This window comes from Carassius auratus, chromosome 21, assembly GCF_003368295.1.
Source record: "Carassius auratus strain Wakin chromosome 21, ASM336829v1, whole genome shotgun sequence".
NCBI classification, from domain to species: Eukaryota; Metazoa; Chordata; class Actinopteri; order Cypriniformes; family Cyprinidae; genus Carassius; species Carassius auratus.
Window position 1 is genome coordinate 9,212,038 of NC_039263.1, and position 15,175 is coordinate 9,227,212.

The 15,175-nt window shown below is 39.9% G+C and overlaps 1 protein-coding gene across 1 annotated transcript; it reads left to right on the plus strand.

Annotated features, from left to right (window-relative positions):
* Positions 1–2,749: 2,749 nt before the first annotated feature.
* Positions 2,750–14,483, plus strand: LOC113038090 (olfactory receptor 146-like). The gene is made up of 3 exons (XM_026195295.1): positions 2,750–3,095; positions 3,225–3,663; positions 14,336–14,483. The coding sequence occupies exons 1-3, from the start codon at positions 2,750–2,752 to the stop codon at positions 14,481–14,483; spliced, it is 933 nt and encodes a 310-aa protein (XP_026051080.1).
* The last annotated feature ends 692 nt before the right edge of the window (positions 14,484–15,175 follow it).

A 15,175-nucleotide genomic window follows, 5' to 3' on the forward strand; every position in this document is an offset into this window, starting at 1 on the left:
ACATTTTATATGTATAAATAATATAATAATTTCGTAAATAAAATATAAAAATTCAAAATAAAATATGAATGAATCCATCTCTGATAATCCCATGTTGCTATGGTCATGCAGGTTTGTTTATGCATTACTCGTGGCCACGAGAAAAATATGTAATTCCCACAACATAAGAAGGCGTGGCCACGAGAAATGGATGTTGTTCCCTCAACATAGCATCTCCAGGCCAAGACATTGTTACCTCGACAAAATGATCTTGAGGCTCTGACATAATATGACGTTCCCATGAGTTAATATGACGTTCCCACAAATTAATATCTCGTGGCCACGACATATCACATTCCCACAAGTTATTCCCACAAGTTATCTCTCTTTTTAAATCTAGATTAAAAACACATCTCTTTCGCCAAGCATACTAATAATGTATCTTTTAAATTGTGAGTGTAGTTGCATCTGATCAAATGTGCATTTTTATTCATTAGCTTGGGTTAAACTAATTTTACTTTGTTGGATCAGCAGCTATGCTAATGATGTCTCTATTTTGTTTCTATGTTTTGCCACGGGATGTGGTAACTAGGATTTACACAAGCTCCAGTCTGGATCCAGAACACCTGAGAAGAGATGATGCTGACCCTCAGAGGACCCCAGATGATGCTAACCTTGAATCAACAAACAGAACTAACAATTATTGCTACATGTGTGACTGCATCATATAATAACTATTAATTAATAATATTGATAGTTCATCGTCTAGCTGACTACGTCTTGTATTATTATTATTTTTTTTTTATTTTTTCTAAAATCCTGTCAAACATGCTCAAACTACTAGCTGCTACTAAATATTGTAGAAACATAATTTTCTGTAAAGTTGCTTTGTAACGATTTGTATTGTAAAAAGCGCTATCCAAATAAACTTGAATTGAATTGAATTGAAAATTATTATGTCGTGGCCACGACAAAACTAAGTAAACTGAACAAGTTACCTTACGGGCACCGTACTAATCTAATTTAATTTATACAAATATATTGTCAGGAACCTGTCAAGCTAATCACCCACACCTGTTCCTTATCAATGACCTCATCAACAAGCCACTATAAAACACTCACCTCAGCCCCAGTTCACGGTCAAGGCTCCAACAGGAACAGACCATATGCTGTTGTCTCCCAACCCTCCGATGCACCGCGAATATCAAGATGTAAAGTATACTCACCTTTGAAACACTAACCTGTGTCATTTTTCTACTGCCCCCCAGGACTGAGCATTCTCCTGAGATCCAATGATCCCTCTAGTCTCCTTTGTTTCCCCAAACTAGGCTCGATAGCTTCCGCATCTGAAAGGGAAGGAAAAGAGTATTAGCAATCTGTGACTGTGTGACATTGACATTTCTGCAATGGAAGTACTCACCTGCCTTTAACCCCGCAACCAGTGATCTGCACTTAGCCCGCACCTGAAACCCCAACTATACACCTTGCACTTGACTCTATAAATAAACACTGTGCTTTGAATTAACTTACCTCTGCCTCTTGTGAATAGCCTGACATATGTTTGCTTGAAAGAATAAACCTAGTTGATGTATTTTAGTTGTTATAATGTTTTTTATTATTATTATTATTGAAAGAAGACCATGTTCTTGTTTCTTTAGAAGCTATTTTTATTTCAAAATAAATGCAGACATTGTGTCACAACAGTTAAAGATGTGTCTGCATTGGATGTTCAAACCTTAATATCATTCATATTAATGGTTTAACTAGATATTAATATGAATGCTTCATTAGTGAACTACAGTTTAACTAAACCTGTTAAATTTTAGTTGACTAAATCAACTGTATATTTAGTCAAATAAAATATTCTGGTGTTCATCTGAATAAAACTAAAATGAAAACTAGTCAATACAGATGACTATTATATGACTGAAACTAAATATCACGATGTAGAGCATACATTGTAAAATTAATGCATTGCAAAAAGGTCATTTTGTTTCTTAATAAATTAGTCAGTAAAAAAAAAAAGTAATTTGGCAAGCTGGTAATATTAGCTACTTAACAAACATATATAGTAGATACAAGTTAATAAGGACAATTTCAAAATGCAGAAGTGCATATAGTACAACCTAGGCTTAAGTATTCAGGTAATTTGCATTATCAAGATTAAATTAAAAATGAATTGTTGGATGATTAAAACTTCAAATAGGAGTGTGTCATTGATTAAGTCCATGTAATCTAAAACACTCTTAAAACATACATAAAATAAATAACAGTTTCTTCTTATTTGTATTTGTATTTATTTATTTATTTTATTATTATTGTTATTTATTTTATTTTTATTTTTTTGATGGGGCTAGGGGTGGGGTCTCTAGTGATAACTGCCAACAATAACATTGTTCCAGGTAGGTGAAACCTTTGGGATTATTACAGCATCACAGCAGCACCTTTGAACCATGTATTTAAGGTGAGGGCAAGTAAATTAGTCTTCAGAAAGGTATGTTATACTTTTTGATTAGTTAAGATTTATATTACTTTGAACATACCTATTTTGTCCACGACAACCTGACATCCACTTATCAATAAATATATTACACTCATAATAGTGGAACACTTCTAGAGTAAGTGTATAAATCTATTTATTAATTTTTTTTACAGCCACCATTTTATAGGATCTTTGTTTTATTTAGTTTACTATTTTGTTTATTTATGTTCTATTCATGAAATGCTAGATCTGGTTTTTTCTCTCCTTAGGTTTTATGAAGAGCTGACAATGGACAACCTGACCCTTAGACACAGCGTTCTTCTCTTAGAGGGACTGAAAGTTACACCTCAATCTTCATATCCAGTTTTCATCCTGCTTCTCTTGGCTTATATCTTTACAATGATATCCAACATTGGACTTATAGTTCTGATCTCAACAGAGAAGAATCTACATCATCCTATGCACTTCCTGTTCTGTAACTTGCCCTTGAATGATATATTAGGGACTACTGTCATTTTGCCACGTTTAATGCAAGACATATTAAAGGAAACTTCAGAGCGCTATATCACATATGTGGAGTGTGTTATTCAAGCATATTTTGTACATGTATTCATAGCTGCATGTCACTATGTGCTGATAATCATGGCCTTTGACAGATATGTGGCTATATGTAACCCACTGCGATACACAGCTATAATGACCAATAAAATGGTTATTAAACTATCAGCATCAGCCTGGGGGCTGGCAATACTTTTGGTGACAATTATGTTAGGACTCACTGTGAGGTTATCTCACTGCAGATCTAAAATTGAAAACCCTTTCTGTGACAATGCCTCACTGTTTAAACTGTCCTGTGAAAGTGTTGTCATAAATAATGTGTATGGAATTATTTATACTGTGGCTGTACTCTGCTTTTCAGCGGTATCTATATTTTTAACATATGTCAAGATTGCTGCTGTATGCAAAAGTAGCAAAAGCCAAGCACTAAACAGCAAAGCTATAAAAACCTGTAGTACACATTTAGCTGTTTATTTAGTCATGTTTTTTTCTGGAGCTATCATGACATTTCTCCATCGTTTCCCTGAATACTCTGACAGCAGGAAACTAGCCAGTATAATGTTTCACATTGTACCACCAGGATTAAATCCCTTAGTATATGGTTTACAAACCAAAGAGATAAGACAAAAAATTGCTACATTTTGGTGGAGAAAAAAAATTATTTCTTTGTAATTTCTTTGCAATTATTTTATAAAAATAATGTTTTATTTGTTTATTTTTACTTTTTAAACGTTTTTCCATGTGTGATACTGAACATTCTAAAATGATTTGTCTTTTTTTTCTTTTTATACAGTTTGTTTATACAATACAATTACTGATATATAGTTCATTTTCAATTGATATATTTCAGTTGACTGGTAAACAGTTCATTTTTAAATTACTTCATTTCAATTTTCAAATGTATACATTTATGTATACAGAAACATGTAAGCAAAACTATATATAAAAAAGCTATATTGATTCAGACCATCTTCGTTTGCCCACACATTCCCCTAGCATATATGTATATTTTCCTTCCTATTTATCGGTCTAAAATGGTCTCGCTATACTAGTCTAACATCTAGTATTCAAGTAACAAGTAACAAGTAGTATTCATGATGAAGCCTTTCTTCAGCCTTTTACAGCAATGCATTGCAACATCTTTAATGTCCTGTTTCAAGGACTTTGTATCTTCTGATTTTCTCCATTGTCGTAACAAGTCTCAAAAGTCGAAAAGGTTAATGGGAGAACAATGTCAGTAACTTAGTAATAACATACAGTACAGACCAAAAGTTTGGACACACCTTCTCATTCAAAGAGTTTTCTTTATTTTCATTACTATGAAAATTGTAGATTCACACTGAAGGCATCAAAACTATGAATTAAGACATTTGGAATTATATATGGAATTATATACATAACAAAAAAGTGTGAAACAACTGAAAATATGTCATATTCTAGGTTCTTCAAAGTAGCCACCTTTTGCTTTGATTACTGCTTTGCACACTCTTGGTATTCTCTTGATGAGCTTCAAGAGGTAGTCACCTGAAATGGTCTTCCAACAGTCTTGAAGGAGTTCCCCGAGAGATGCTAAGCAATTATTGGCCCTTTTGCCTACAGTCTGCGGTCCATCTCACCCCTAAACCATCTCGATTGGGTTCAGGTCCGATGACTGTGGAGGCCAGGTCATCTGGCGCAGCACCCCATCACTCTCCTTCTTGGTCAAATAGCCCTTGATGCCTTCAGTGTGACTCTACAATTTTCATAGTCATGAAAATAAAGAAAACTCTTTGAATGAGAAGGTGTGTCCAAACTTTTGGTCTGTACTGTAAATGTTTCAAATGTAAAATGTTGAGATGATCATTGCAAACAAAAACATATTCTTATTGGCTACAATTACACTATGTAACTTTTGGACTTCTTACGCTTATGCAAAAATAAAACTGCATGCATCTTGTGGATGAATGTTGTTTTGCGTGTGTGTCCTTTACAGTGATGTGGGAGTAATTGTTAAACAAGCAAAGTCATGACCCTAATCTTGTATCTTTACAAAGCAATTTGTGCAATTTATGCATTATGAATAATTTACCTTGCATACCAAAAAGTAAAATCTTCAATCTGGGGTATCACCTTCAGAAGGTCCAAAGAGATAAAAGGAATCTTACACCTATTCTATGAAAATCACTGCATATTTTGGTGATTTAGTCCTGTCTGACTCCTGTCGCTCTTTATATTCTGTGCTGTGATCTGTGTCAGATGTACATTATAGGTCAATATTTGAACCCCTTAATTGTTTTTTTTTACCTTATTAAATGTATACATTTTTTATTTTCAAACTCATGCATTTAATAATCAATAAATTCAGTTACAATAAGACATAGGCTGTTACCATTCAAATTCAGTATCGAAAACATCTTTGCCCTGTACTGGGAAATCAAATATTCCTGTATTGGTACTTATTTAACAAGTAATTTTTTGTGACGCTTGGAAATGGAATGGAATGGAAATTATTTTATTTGAAACAGGGACAATGCACAAATAAACATTAAACTTGTTAAACAAGAGAATATGTCTTGGGTCAGGTTATAGCAACAATTGCTAATTTCCACCTGTAGTCCCTGGGCAGGTATGACAAATTAAAAAAAAATAACAATTTTAAATTTCACAGAATTATGGATAAAATTATGTCCATTGAGATTACAGACAAACAAGTTTGTAAATAACAGAACCAGGGAGGCCATCAAAAAAAGCCTGTTTTTTTTTTTTTTATAATATGAATGTGGGTATCAATGTAAACTGGTAAACTGGGTGGGCCCTTATGAGGTTTTGCAACCAGTATGCCCCTTTGGTAGTTCCACCCCTGTTAATTTTGAAATTTGGGATGTATCTAGACCTCATGCGAAAGCAAAAATCATCCATTACATTCGCATGAAACCGTACATCACTGACCCAAAGATCACCCATACCCTTACCTCCCCTTCCCCCCCTGTTCAGCCGACCGCTCTGAACACTTTGTCTGGATTCCTCCCACCCCACATTACACCTGTGCCACAGGGACTCCCCACACCTCGGGTTCTCTTGGAACCACCACCGTTGCCTCAGTTGCAACCTCACCCCCAATTGCAGCCGCCCAGAATCCTACAACCTTCCTGCCCTGTGGAAAATGTGCAGGGCTCGGACTCTGGACGGTTGATTCCTACACTGGGCACACCTGAAGCTGCAACTGTCAACAGGTGTTTCTGCATCACCTGATGCTTCAGCGTCCACTTGGAATGTACTTCCCAGGACACGTCGATTGCCCTACCATTTGAAGGATTTTGCACTTTACTGATTTGCTACATGTTCTCTGTACATGTTTTTTATGTTTGGGGTTAATACATGTAACAATAGCAATATTAATGCAGAGTTTCTTGATACACTGATCCCTTTTGTGATTTATGTTATTGTGTTATAATGTAACTTTGTTAAATATGTTTTCGTAAGTTTGGCCCTTTTGATACAGATTTTGGGTAATATATTGTTTTGAATGTTATACATGTCTACATTTTGTTTTGGTGCCATATAATTATAAGGATTGTGTTAGAAATGAGGACATTTCTTGTTGGGTAAGGGAGTATTATGTAGGGAGTTAAATTTATGGTTGAAATTAATGTTCTATGGCTTTGAGTAAGATCTAGAGGTAATATCGCGAGAACAGAGACCCGCGATTAGAATCGCGGGAGAGAAGGGTCTGCGCAATTGTGAGAGAGAGAGATGACGCACACTGTGTAATCAGATGTGGCTAATTCCTGATATTCACCTCTTTATGTATAATAAATCAAGTGTTATAATCTCCGAGCTCCCTGTCGGTGTCCTCCTTGCAACGAAGCCAAGAACCCATGAGCCAGCGCGCGGTAAGAACTGTAAAGCCTGCTCATAGAAGCCTACATTGGTGAAAATATAAAACCATTTTGAAATCATGTTTACCAGAACATAACATTAAAAGTTGTTTGATTTTATAATATTTTTAATCTGTATTTCTAGCATGACGTAGTTTCAAGCCATTTATTCCTGCTTCAGGTGCTTCACTGTGACGCGCACTGATTTACATCAGAGGAAAGTTAGTATGAATACATAAAACCATTTAAAGGTCCCGTTTTTCGTGCTTTTTTTTAAGCTTTGATTGTGTTTACAGTGTGCAATATAACATGTGTTCATGTTTCGCATGTAAAAAAAAACAGTATTTTTCACACTATTCACCTATCTGTATACAGATGTTTTCACTGTCATAAAAACGGGCTGATGACTTCCTTGTTCTATAAAGTCCCTCCTTCAGAAATACGTAACAAGTTCTGATTGTGCCAGTGGTTCCTGTGTTGTGATTCGACAGCAGATTAGCGCACGCGGCCCTCCTGGAAACGCGATTGGGCTAGTTTTGGACTAGTTTTGAGAAGCAAGTGGGCAGGAGCATGTGCTGGAGATATAATCACAGGAGCGTTTTTACTGACGAGATGCGCATGAAAATCACATTCGATTTTTTTGCACAGCCCTAACATCTAGTTAACAAAGCTTAACAGCATTGCCCTATCTGTAATAAATTACAGAAACTGTTAAACGCACCAACTTAAATAATAAAATACACTTACCGGTTGTGGTCCATAAACAACGCCTTCTCCAGACAAAGAGGGAACTGCTCCAGCTTTCAGGAATAATCTTTGTGCGAATCCGGCATTAAACTGATTGAGATTGAGGAAGTAGTTCTCAGCAAGCTGTCCTCAGCAAAATGTGCTGCACATAGTTTTACATGTGGATCATAATTTTCGGGAACCGAGTTAAACATAAATTGTAACCATTAATCTCCAAGTACAGCATCCCCGGGAAGGCCAAACAAAGGTGATTGGATTCTGAGATGAAAATAACAGCTTTCGACAACATGGCGACAAACACAAACGCAGCTCTTCCTCTTCTCCGTCGGAGCGCAACAAGAACACGGCCCCCTGTTTGTGTATTCATTTGGGCGGAGGTTAGTCAAAAAACTGTTTAAGTTAAAATATCTCGCTTGGCATTGAACTTTGAGCTTCATAATTTTACAGATATTATTTATACTCTAACAACAACTTTACACACTAACTAAAGTTTAAAACATGGGATCACGAAGAACGGGACCTTTAAATAACATGTTTATCCAAATAAAACATTAAAATTTGTTCATTGTTGTATAATTTCTTTCAAACTGTAGCCCAGTGTTGTTTTGAGCCATTTGTTCCGGCTCCAGCGGCCTTCAGTCAGCGAGTAGTCACAGCATCCAGAGAGATTTACATTATATTACTAGAAAGTAGGGAGGTTTACAGAAACATTTGAAATATAAGTTATTTACCAAAGCTTAATGTTAAGTACTGAAATGGATATATTTGAGTGGGTTTATGTTGTAAAATTTGTCTAGATATCTTGGTAAACTGCAAACTGGTAACTTACTAAGCAACTGCTACATACATTTTAAAAAGTTATATTTTAGTAAAATATATGTTTATTAATTCATGTTAGTTTAGCTACCATGTTAAAATTAACATTTTCCCCATTGACAAATCTGCAGACACATTCTGCTCATCTGAATTCTAAAGCTGCAAACACTAAAGCTGACTTATGATTCATATGACACTTGGATGAGAAAGATGTGTTAATTTGTTAATATATCATAATTTTCAAATTGCAGCATAAATTTCACTCCTTTTGTTCGTGTCAGTGTCTTAGTTTTAATGTTTAGAAATTAAAATGTATTTTGTTTTATTATAAACTGCTGGTCTTTAAAGAACAGTCATCAGTCAGGTAACTTTAACACAGTTTGTGAATACCATTCAATTATAAAATCTTATCTTATATTTTATTCAGTTACTAAATCACTTTCACTAGCTTTGATTTTTTTTCCAATTGTTAATGAAGTTTATTTTAACAAAGTTTAGGAGAAACATTTTCAGATAATCCAACCTATAAGCATCAGAGGAAATCTATATATCGCCACTTTTCTCACCTCCATTTCCAAATGACAGCAGGTTGAATATGCTTATTCTCTCTATTATTGTCACAGTGTTTGGGTTGTGTTCCCTGGGTTTCCACTAGGTGTCCTCCTTTCCCACAGTGTCTGTCACTTTATTAACTGTCTGTTCCCTTATTTGTTCACCTTCCTCCTTCTTTGAGTTAATTGATTATTCCCCACCTGTCTCCAGTTCCCTCATTACCTTCTGTGTATTTATACCCGGTCTGTCTGAGTATGTGTCACGGAGTCCTTGTCTAATGTTTCATGCTACCCGTATTCTTGCCCTTGCCATGTGTTCTTGTCTGTTTTCATGTTGTTTGGATATTCTGGTTTTGACCCTGCCTGGACTGTTTACCCCTTTGGATTTGCCCTGAAATAAATATCATGCCTGCACTTGGATCTCTCCGTGTATTCCTGTATCACCGTACGTGACAGAAGGACTCCGTGCAAAACGAGATCCAGCGGTAGGTCGGTGGATGTTTCCTCCCCAGCCACCAAGAGTGACAGAAGCAATCGTTTTGAGGGATCCCGCCTGGTCCAGGGGAGGTCGCCGAGGGAGGAGGTGGGCGAGAGGAGGCTCAGCATCGCTCCCCACCATGGCCCCCTTCGACTCGGGGCTCATGTGGGAGGGACCAGAGCCGCCGTCTCACCATGGTGGATGGAGAAAGCCAACACCACAGCACAAGATGGCCGCCAACCCAGCGCCGTAGCGGTGTATGGCCACCAACCCCGCACCACGAGGCAAGATGGAAGCCAGCCTCACACCACAATATAAGATGGCCGCCAGCTCAGCGCTACGAGGCAACATGGCCGCGAGGCAACATGGCCGCCAACCCAGCATCCCGAAGCAAGACGGCCGCCAGCCCAGCGCCACAGCACAAAATGGCCGCCAACCCAGCACCACGAGGCAACATGGACGCCAGCACAATGCCACAGCACAAAGTGGTCACCAGTCCAGCGCCACGGTGCAAGATGGCTGCCAGCTCAGCGCCAACTCCCAAGATGGCCACTGACACATTTCTTGATTATTTCACTATGCTGTCAAAGATCCTAGAGATTCCCAAAACGGTTCACGTCAGGGCTGCTGAGCCAGCGCCACAGCCCAAGATGGGTGCCAGCCCAGCGCCACAGCACCGGGTGGTCGCCAGCCCAGAACCACATCACAAGATGGCCGTTAACCCAGCGCCAATGCCCAAGATGGCCACTGGTCCAGAGCCACAGCACAAGATGGCCGCCAGTCCAGCACCACAGCACAAGATGGCTGTCAGCTCAACGCCACAGCACAAGATGGCCGCTAACCCAGCGCCAATGCCCAAATTGGCCACCGGTTCAGCACTACAACCCATGATGATCTTCCAGAGTCCAGAGTCATGGCCCAAGATGGCTGCTTGCCCAGCGCCACTGCACAGGATGACAGTCACAGCTGACCCTCAGTCGAGTCAGGTTCCAGTGAACTCTCCAGAGTCAAGTCTGGTTCCAGTGAACTCACCAGAGTCGTGTCAGGTTCCAGTGAACTCTCCAGAGTCGAGTCAGGTTCCAGTGAACTCACCAGAGCCGTGTCAGGTTCCAGTGAACTCTCCAGAGTCGAGTCAGGTTCCAGTGAACTCACCAGAGTCGAGTCAGGTTCCAGTGAACTCTCCAGAGTCGAGTCAGGTTCCAGTGAACTCTCCAGAGTCGAGCCAGGTTCCAGTGAACTCTCCAGAGTCGAGCCAGGTTCCAGTGGACTATCCAGAGTCGAGCCAGGTTCCAGTGGACTCTCCAGAGTCGAGTCAGGTTCCAGTGGACTCTCCAGAGTCGAGTCAGGTTCCAGTGGACCCTCCAGAGTCGAGTCAGGTTCCAGTAGACCCTCCAGAGTCGAGTCAGGTTCCAGTGGACCCTCCAGAGTCGAGTCAGGTTCCAGTGAACTCTCCAGAGTCGAGTCAGGTTCCAGTTGACCCTCCAGAGTCGAGACAGGTTCCAGTGAACTCTCCAGAGTCGAGTCAGGTTACAGTGAACTCTCCAGAGTCGAGTCAGGTTACAGTGAACTCTCCAGAGTCAAGTCAGGTGTTCGTAGACCCTTCAGAGTCAGGGCTAGTCACCGATGATCCTCCAGAGTCAGGGCTAGTCACCGCCGACCCTCCAGAGTCAGGGCTAGTCATGGAGGACCCTCCGAAGTCAGGACTAGTCACTGCTGACCTTCCAGAGTCAGGGCTAGTCACCGATGGCCTTCCAGAGCCAGGGCTAGTCACCGATGAACTTCCAGAGTCAGGGCCAGTCACCGCTGATCTTCCAGAGTCAGGGCCAGTCACCGCTGACCTTCCAGAGTCAGGGCTAGTCACTGATGACCTTCTAGAGCCAGGGCTAGGTACCATGGACTTTACAGAGACAAGGATGGTCACCGTTGACCTTTCAGAGTCAAGTCAAGTCACTGGTGATCTTCAAGGACTGTGTCAAGTCACTGGTGATCTTCAAGGACTGAGTCAAGTCACGGGTGATCTTCAAGGACTGAGTCAAGTCACGGGTGATCTTCTAGGACTGAGTCAAGTCACCGGTGATCTTCATGAACAAAGGCAAGTCACCATTGATCTTCATGAGCAAATACAAGTCACCAATGATCTTAATGTTCAAGTGCAAGTCACCGATGGTCTTCATGAACAAATGCCACTCACCAATGATCTTCGCGAGCAGAGTCAGGCCAGCACCGATCTTCTGGAGTCCAGTAAAGACACCAGGGGATTGCCAGAGTTTCGTCGTCCCGTTGGTCCGGCCGCACGGAGGTCTTCTGCTCCGCCCTGGGGGGCTTCCGGCCTGACCACACGGTTGGGGTGGTCTTCCGCTCCGCCCGGGAGGGCTCTGGCTTCGACCACAAGGACATGGTGGTCTTCTGCTCTGCCCTGGGGGGCTTCATGTTATTTTTTGTTTTTGTGTTTACTCCTGTCCCTGTTCCTCTCTGTTAGTCTGGCCCTCCGTCCCTCCCCCTGAGCCTCCACCTGTCCGCCTCCCTCCTGGTCTCTGTTTTGTGTCTGTCTTGCAGCGTCTGGGAGCCGCTCCGTAGAGGGGGGGTACTGTCACAGTGTCTGGGTTGTGTTCCCTGGGTTTCCACTAGGTGTCCTACTTTCCCACGGTGTCTGTCACTTTATTAACTGTCTGTTCCCTTATTTGGTCACCTTCCTCCTTGTTTGAGTTAATTGATTATTCCCCACCTTTCTCCAGTTCCCTCATTACCTTCTGTGTATTTATACCCGGTCTGTCTGAGTATGTGTCACAGAGTCCTTGTCTAATGTTTCATGCTATCCGTAGACTTGCCCTTGCCGTGTGTTCTTGTCTGTTTTCATGTTGTTTGGATATTCTGGTTTTGACCCTGCCTGGACTGTTTACCCCTTTGGATTTGCCCTGAAATAAATATCATACCTGCACTTGGATCTCTCCGTGTATTCCTGTATCACCGAACGTGACAATTATATGTACATATGTGAACTCATGGATTGCTGTATAGTTCAGCTAACAAAATAGCCACCTGTTTTCATTACATTTATATTATCATGTTATGTTTCATCATACCAACTTGTGTTTAAACAATGAAAACTGTCAAATATATTTAGAAAAGGTGTGTTTTATTATATCTTTACAGGATCCTCTGTTCCCAGACCCAACCATTCATCTAAAGGACTGTGAAAATATGAACCCTTTGAACCCCCAGGCACAGTTTCCACATGATAAATAAAAAAAACATGGTAGAGGTTGATAGGGGTATTTATATTTCACTGAAATTAAATATAATTTAATTACATTTAGTCTGCTAGTCAGAATTATAGCTGATTAAATAAAAATAAATAGTGGTTCATGTTTGTATGTGATAGTGTTTCATGAGTCCATTTTCCTGAAGTTTAAATGGCCAATTTTCTTCAGAAAAATCCTCCAGATCATTAACTTTCTCAGGTTTTCCAGCATCTTTTGCATATTTGAACCCTCCCCAGCAATTAATTTATAATTTCAGATCCATCTTTTTCACTGAGGACAACTGAGAGACTCATACACAACTATTTCTAAAGGTAAACACATTTATTGATTTTCAAGAAAGAAAAACAATGCATTAAGATACAGGGAGTGAACTACTGTACTTGAATTGGATGATCAAAAAACACTGGACTTTTGGCAGTTCTAAGGGGGTAGAGCTTTTTCACATTTGGTTCCCAAATTCTGTAATAGCCTTTCTGATAATGTTCGGGTTCAGACACACTGTTTAAATCTAGATTAAAAACACATTTATTTCACCAAGCATTCTAATAATGCATCTAATAATTTGTGACAGCAGCTGTCTCTATTTGTTTTGTCATGGGATTTACATCCTGTGGTAACTAGGATTTAAACAAACTCCAGTCTGGATCCAGAACACCTGAGAAGAAATGATGCTGACCCCTCAGAGGACCTCAGATGATGCTAACCCTGAAACAACATACAGAACTAACAAATATTGCTATCATATAATAATTGCTGTTAATAATGTTCATCCTCTGGTTGACTACATCTTGTATTCGTTTTTCTGAAATCTCCTGTCATATGCACATAAACTGACAGTGACCACTTGTAAGCTACTACTAAATATTTTTTTCAACTTAATTTTCTGTAAAGTTACTTTGTAATGATTTGTGTCGTAAAAAGCGTTATACAAATAAACTTGAATTGGATTGAATTGAACGCTACTGCCCTCATGGAACTTGACCTAGTCGTTGAGATCAGTTGTTGAGCATCCTGATGCCCACTTCCCCGTAATGGGGGAAGGGTGCCCTCTGCAACTTCTGTAAAGACACGTGGGGACAGGGAAAGCCCGAAGGGGTGAACCTGTACTGCCATGACCGACCCTTGAACACAAACTGTAGAAATTGTCTGTGTCGAGGAAGAATCGAGACGTGAAAGTAGTCATCCTTCAGGTTGGCTACTGGAAACCAATCCTGGGGTTGGATGCATCTGATGATGTGCTTCTGCATCAACATCTTGAACATAAGCCTGTGAAAGGCCCATTTCAAGACTCAGGATCCAGTATTGGCTTAAGGCCACTACCTTTTTTGGGGGGTTTGATGAAGTACGGGTTATAAAACCCCTGCCTCATCTCAGCTGTACGGACTGGCTTGATTGCATTCTTTGCAAGGAGAACAGCAATCTCCTTGCCCAAAACAGGAGCATCTCAGACTGCCACTGCTGAACTTAGGAGGTTTTCTGGCAAACTGAATCACATAGCCAAGTTAAATTGTACAAATGAGTCGGTGGGGATGGGTTGGACAGTGCAAGTCACGCCCCAGATACCGCACAAGTGGCAGTCAACTTGGCAGTCTATTGACCTCCAGCCCGATGCTCACGGCTGCCTGTGCAAGTATGACTGTCAACTCCAAGTCTAGTTCTGCGGCAGACACAACACTCAAAGGGGGCAGCCCTGCGGAATCTTCATCTTCGAAGGATGAAAGCCCATACCCCGATGCTGTGATCAACATTTGATCCTTTCCTTTTTTAGTTGAAGTGCCCAGGGGAATCACTGCACACAGGGACACCGCTGTTTGCACCATCACGCCAACCAGAACAGCTTCCAGACAGATGATGAATGGCTTTGAGGAGATCAACATGTTCATTCACTAGATTAATTTTATTGACTTTTTTTTTTGCACTCCCTCATTAATATCATTTATTAAAATAGAAACATCATATGTAGCATTTACATACATTTATTTGATTTGAACAAACTGTTGGACAGGAATATTCTGAATGCCATGTGTTCATAAAATCATATTATATTCACAAGAATATAATATGAAAATAACTGCTTTACATACAATAGAAAATATTAGAAATATTAATTATAACAGTCTATTAGAATTTACTTTAAGATCAAAAGGGCATTGTATATTGCCATGACAGTCCAGGCACATCCAGTGTATATATATTTGTTGTTCCAACTACAGTGTTGTTTGTTGTTCAACTATCAACTAACTAATACAGTTCCTGGTCAGAAATAGGCTGAACAAGTGCTTAGAACACCTTGAGTCTTAAATGTTTTTTTTTTTTTTTTTGTACTGGTGATTCAATGTGGCTGGTGTGAGTTTGGGGATTTGTTGGCATAGAAGAGAGTGATGCAACTCTTTAGATTCTGGGACATCCATGTTTTTACCTTTTATCATATTCTCCAGTGTTTT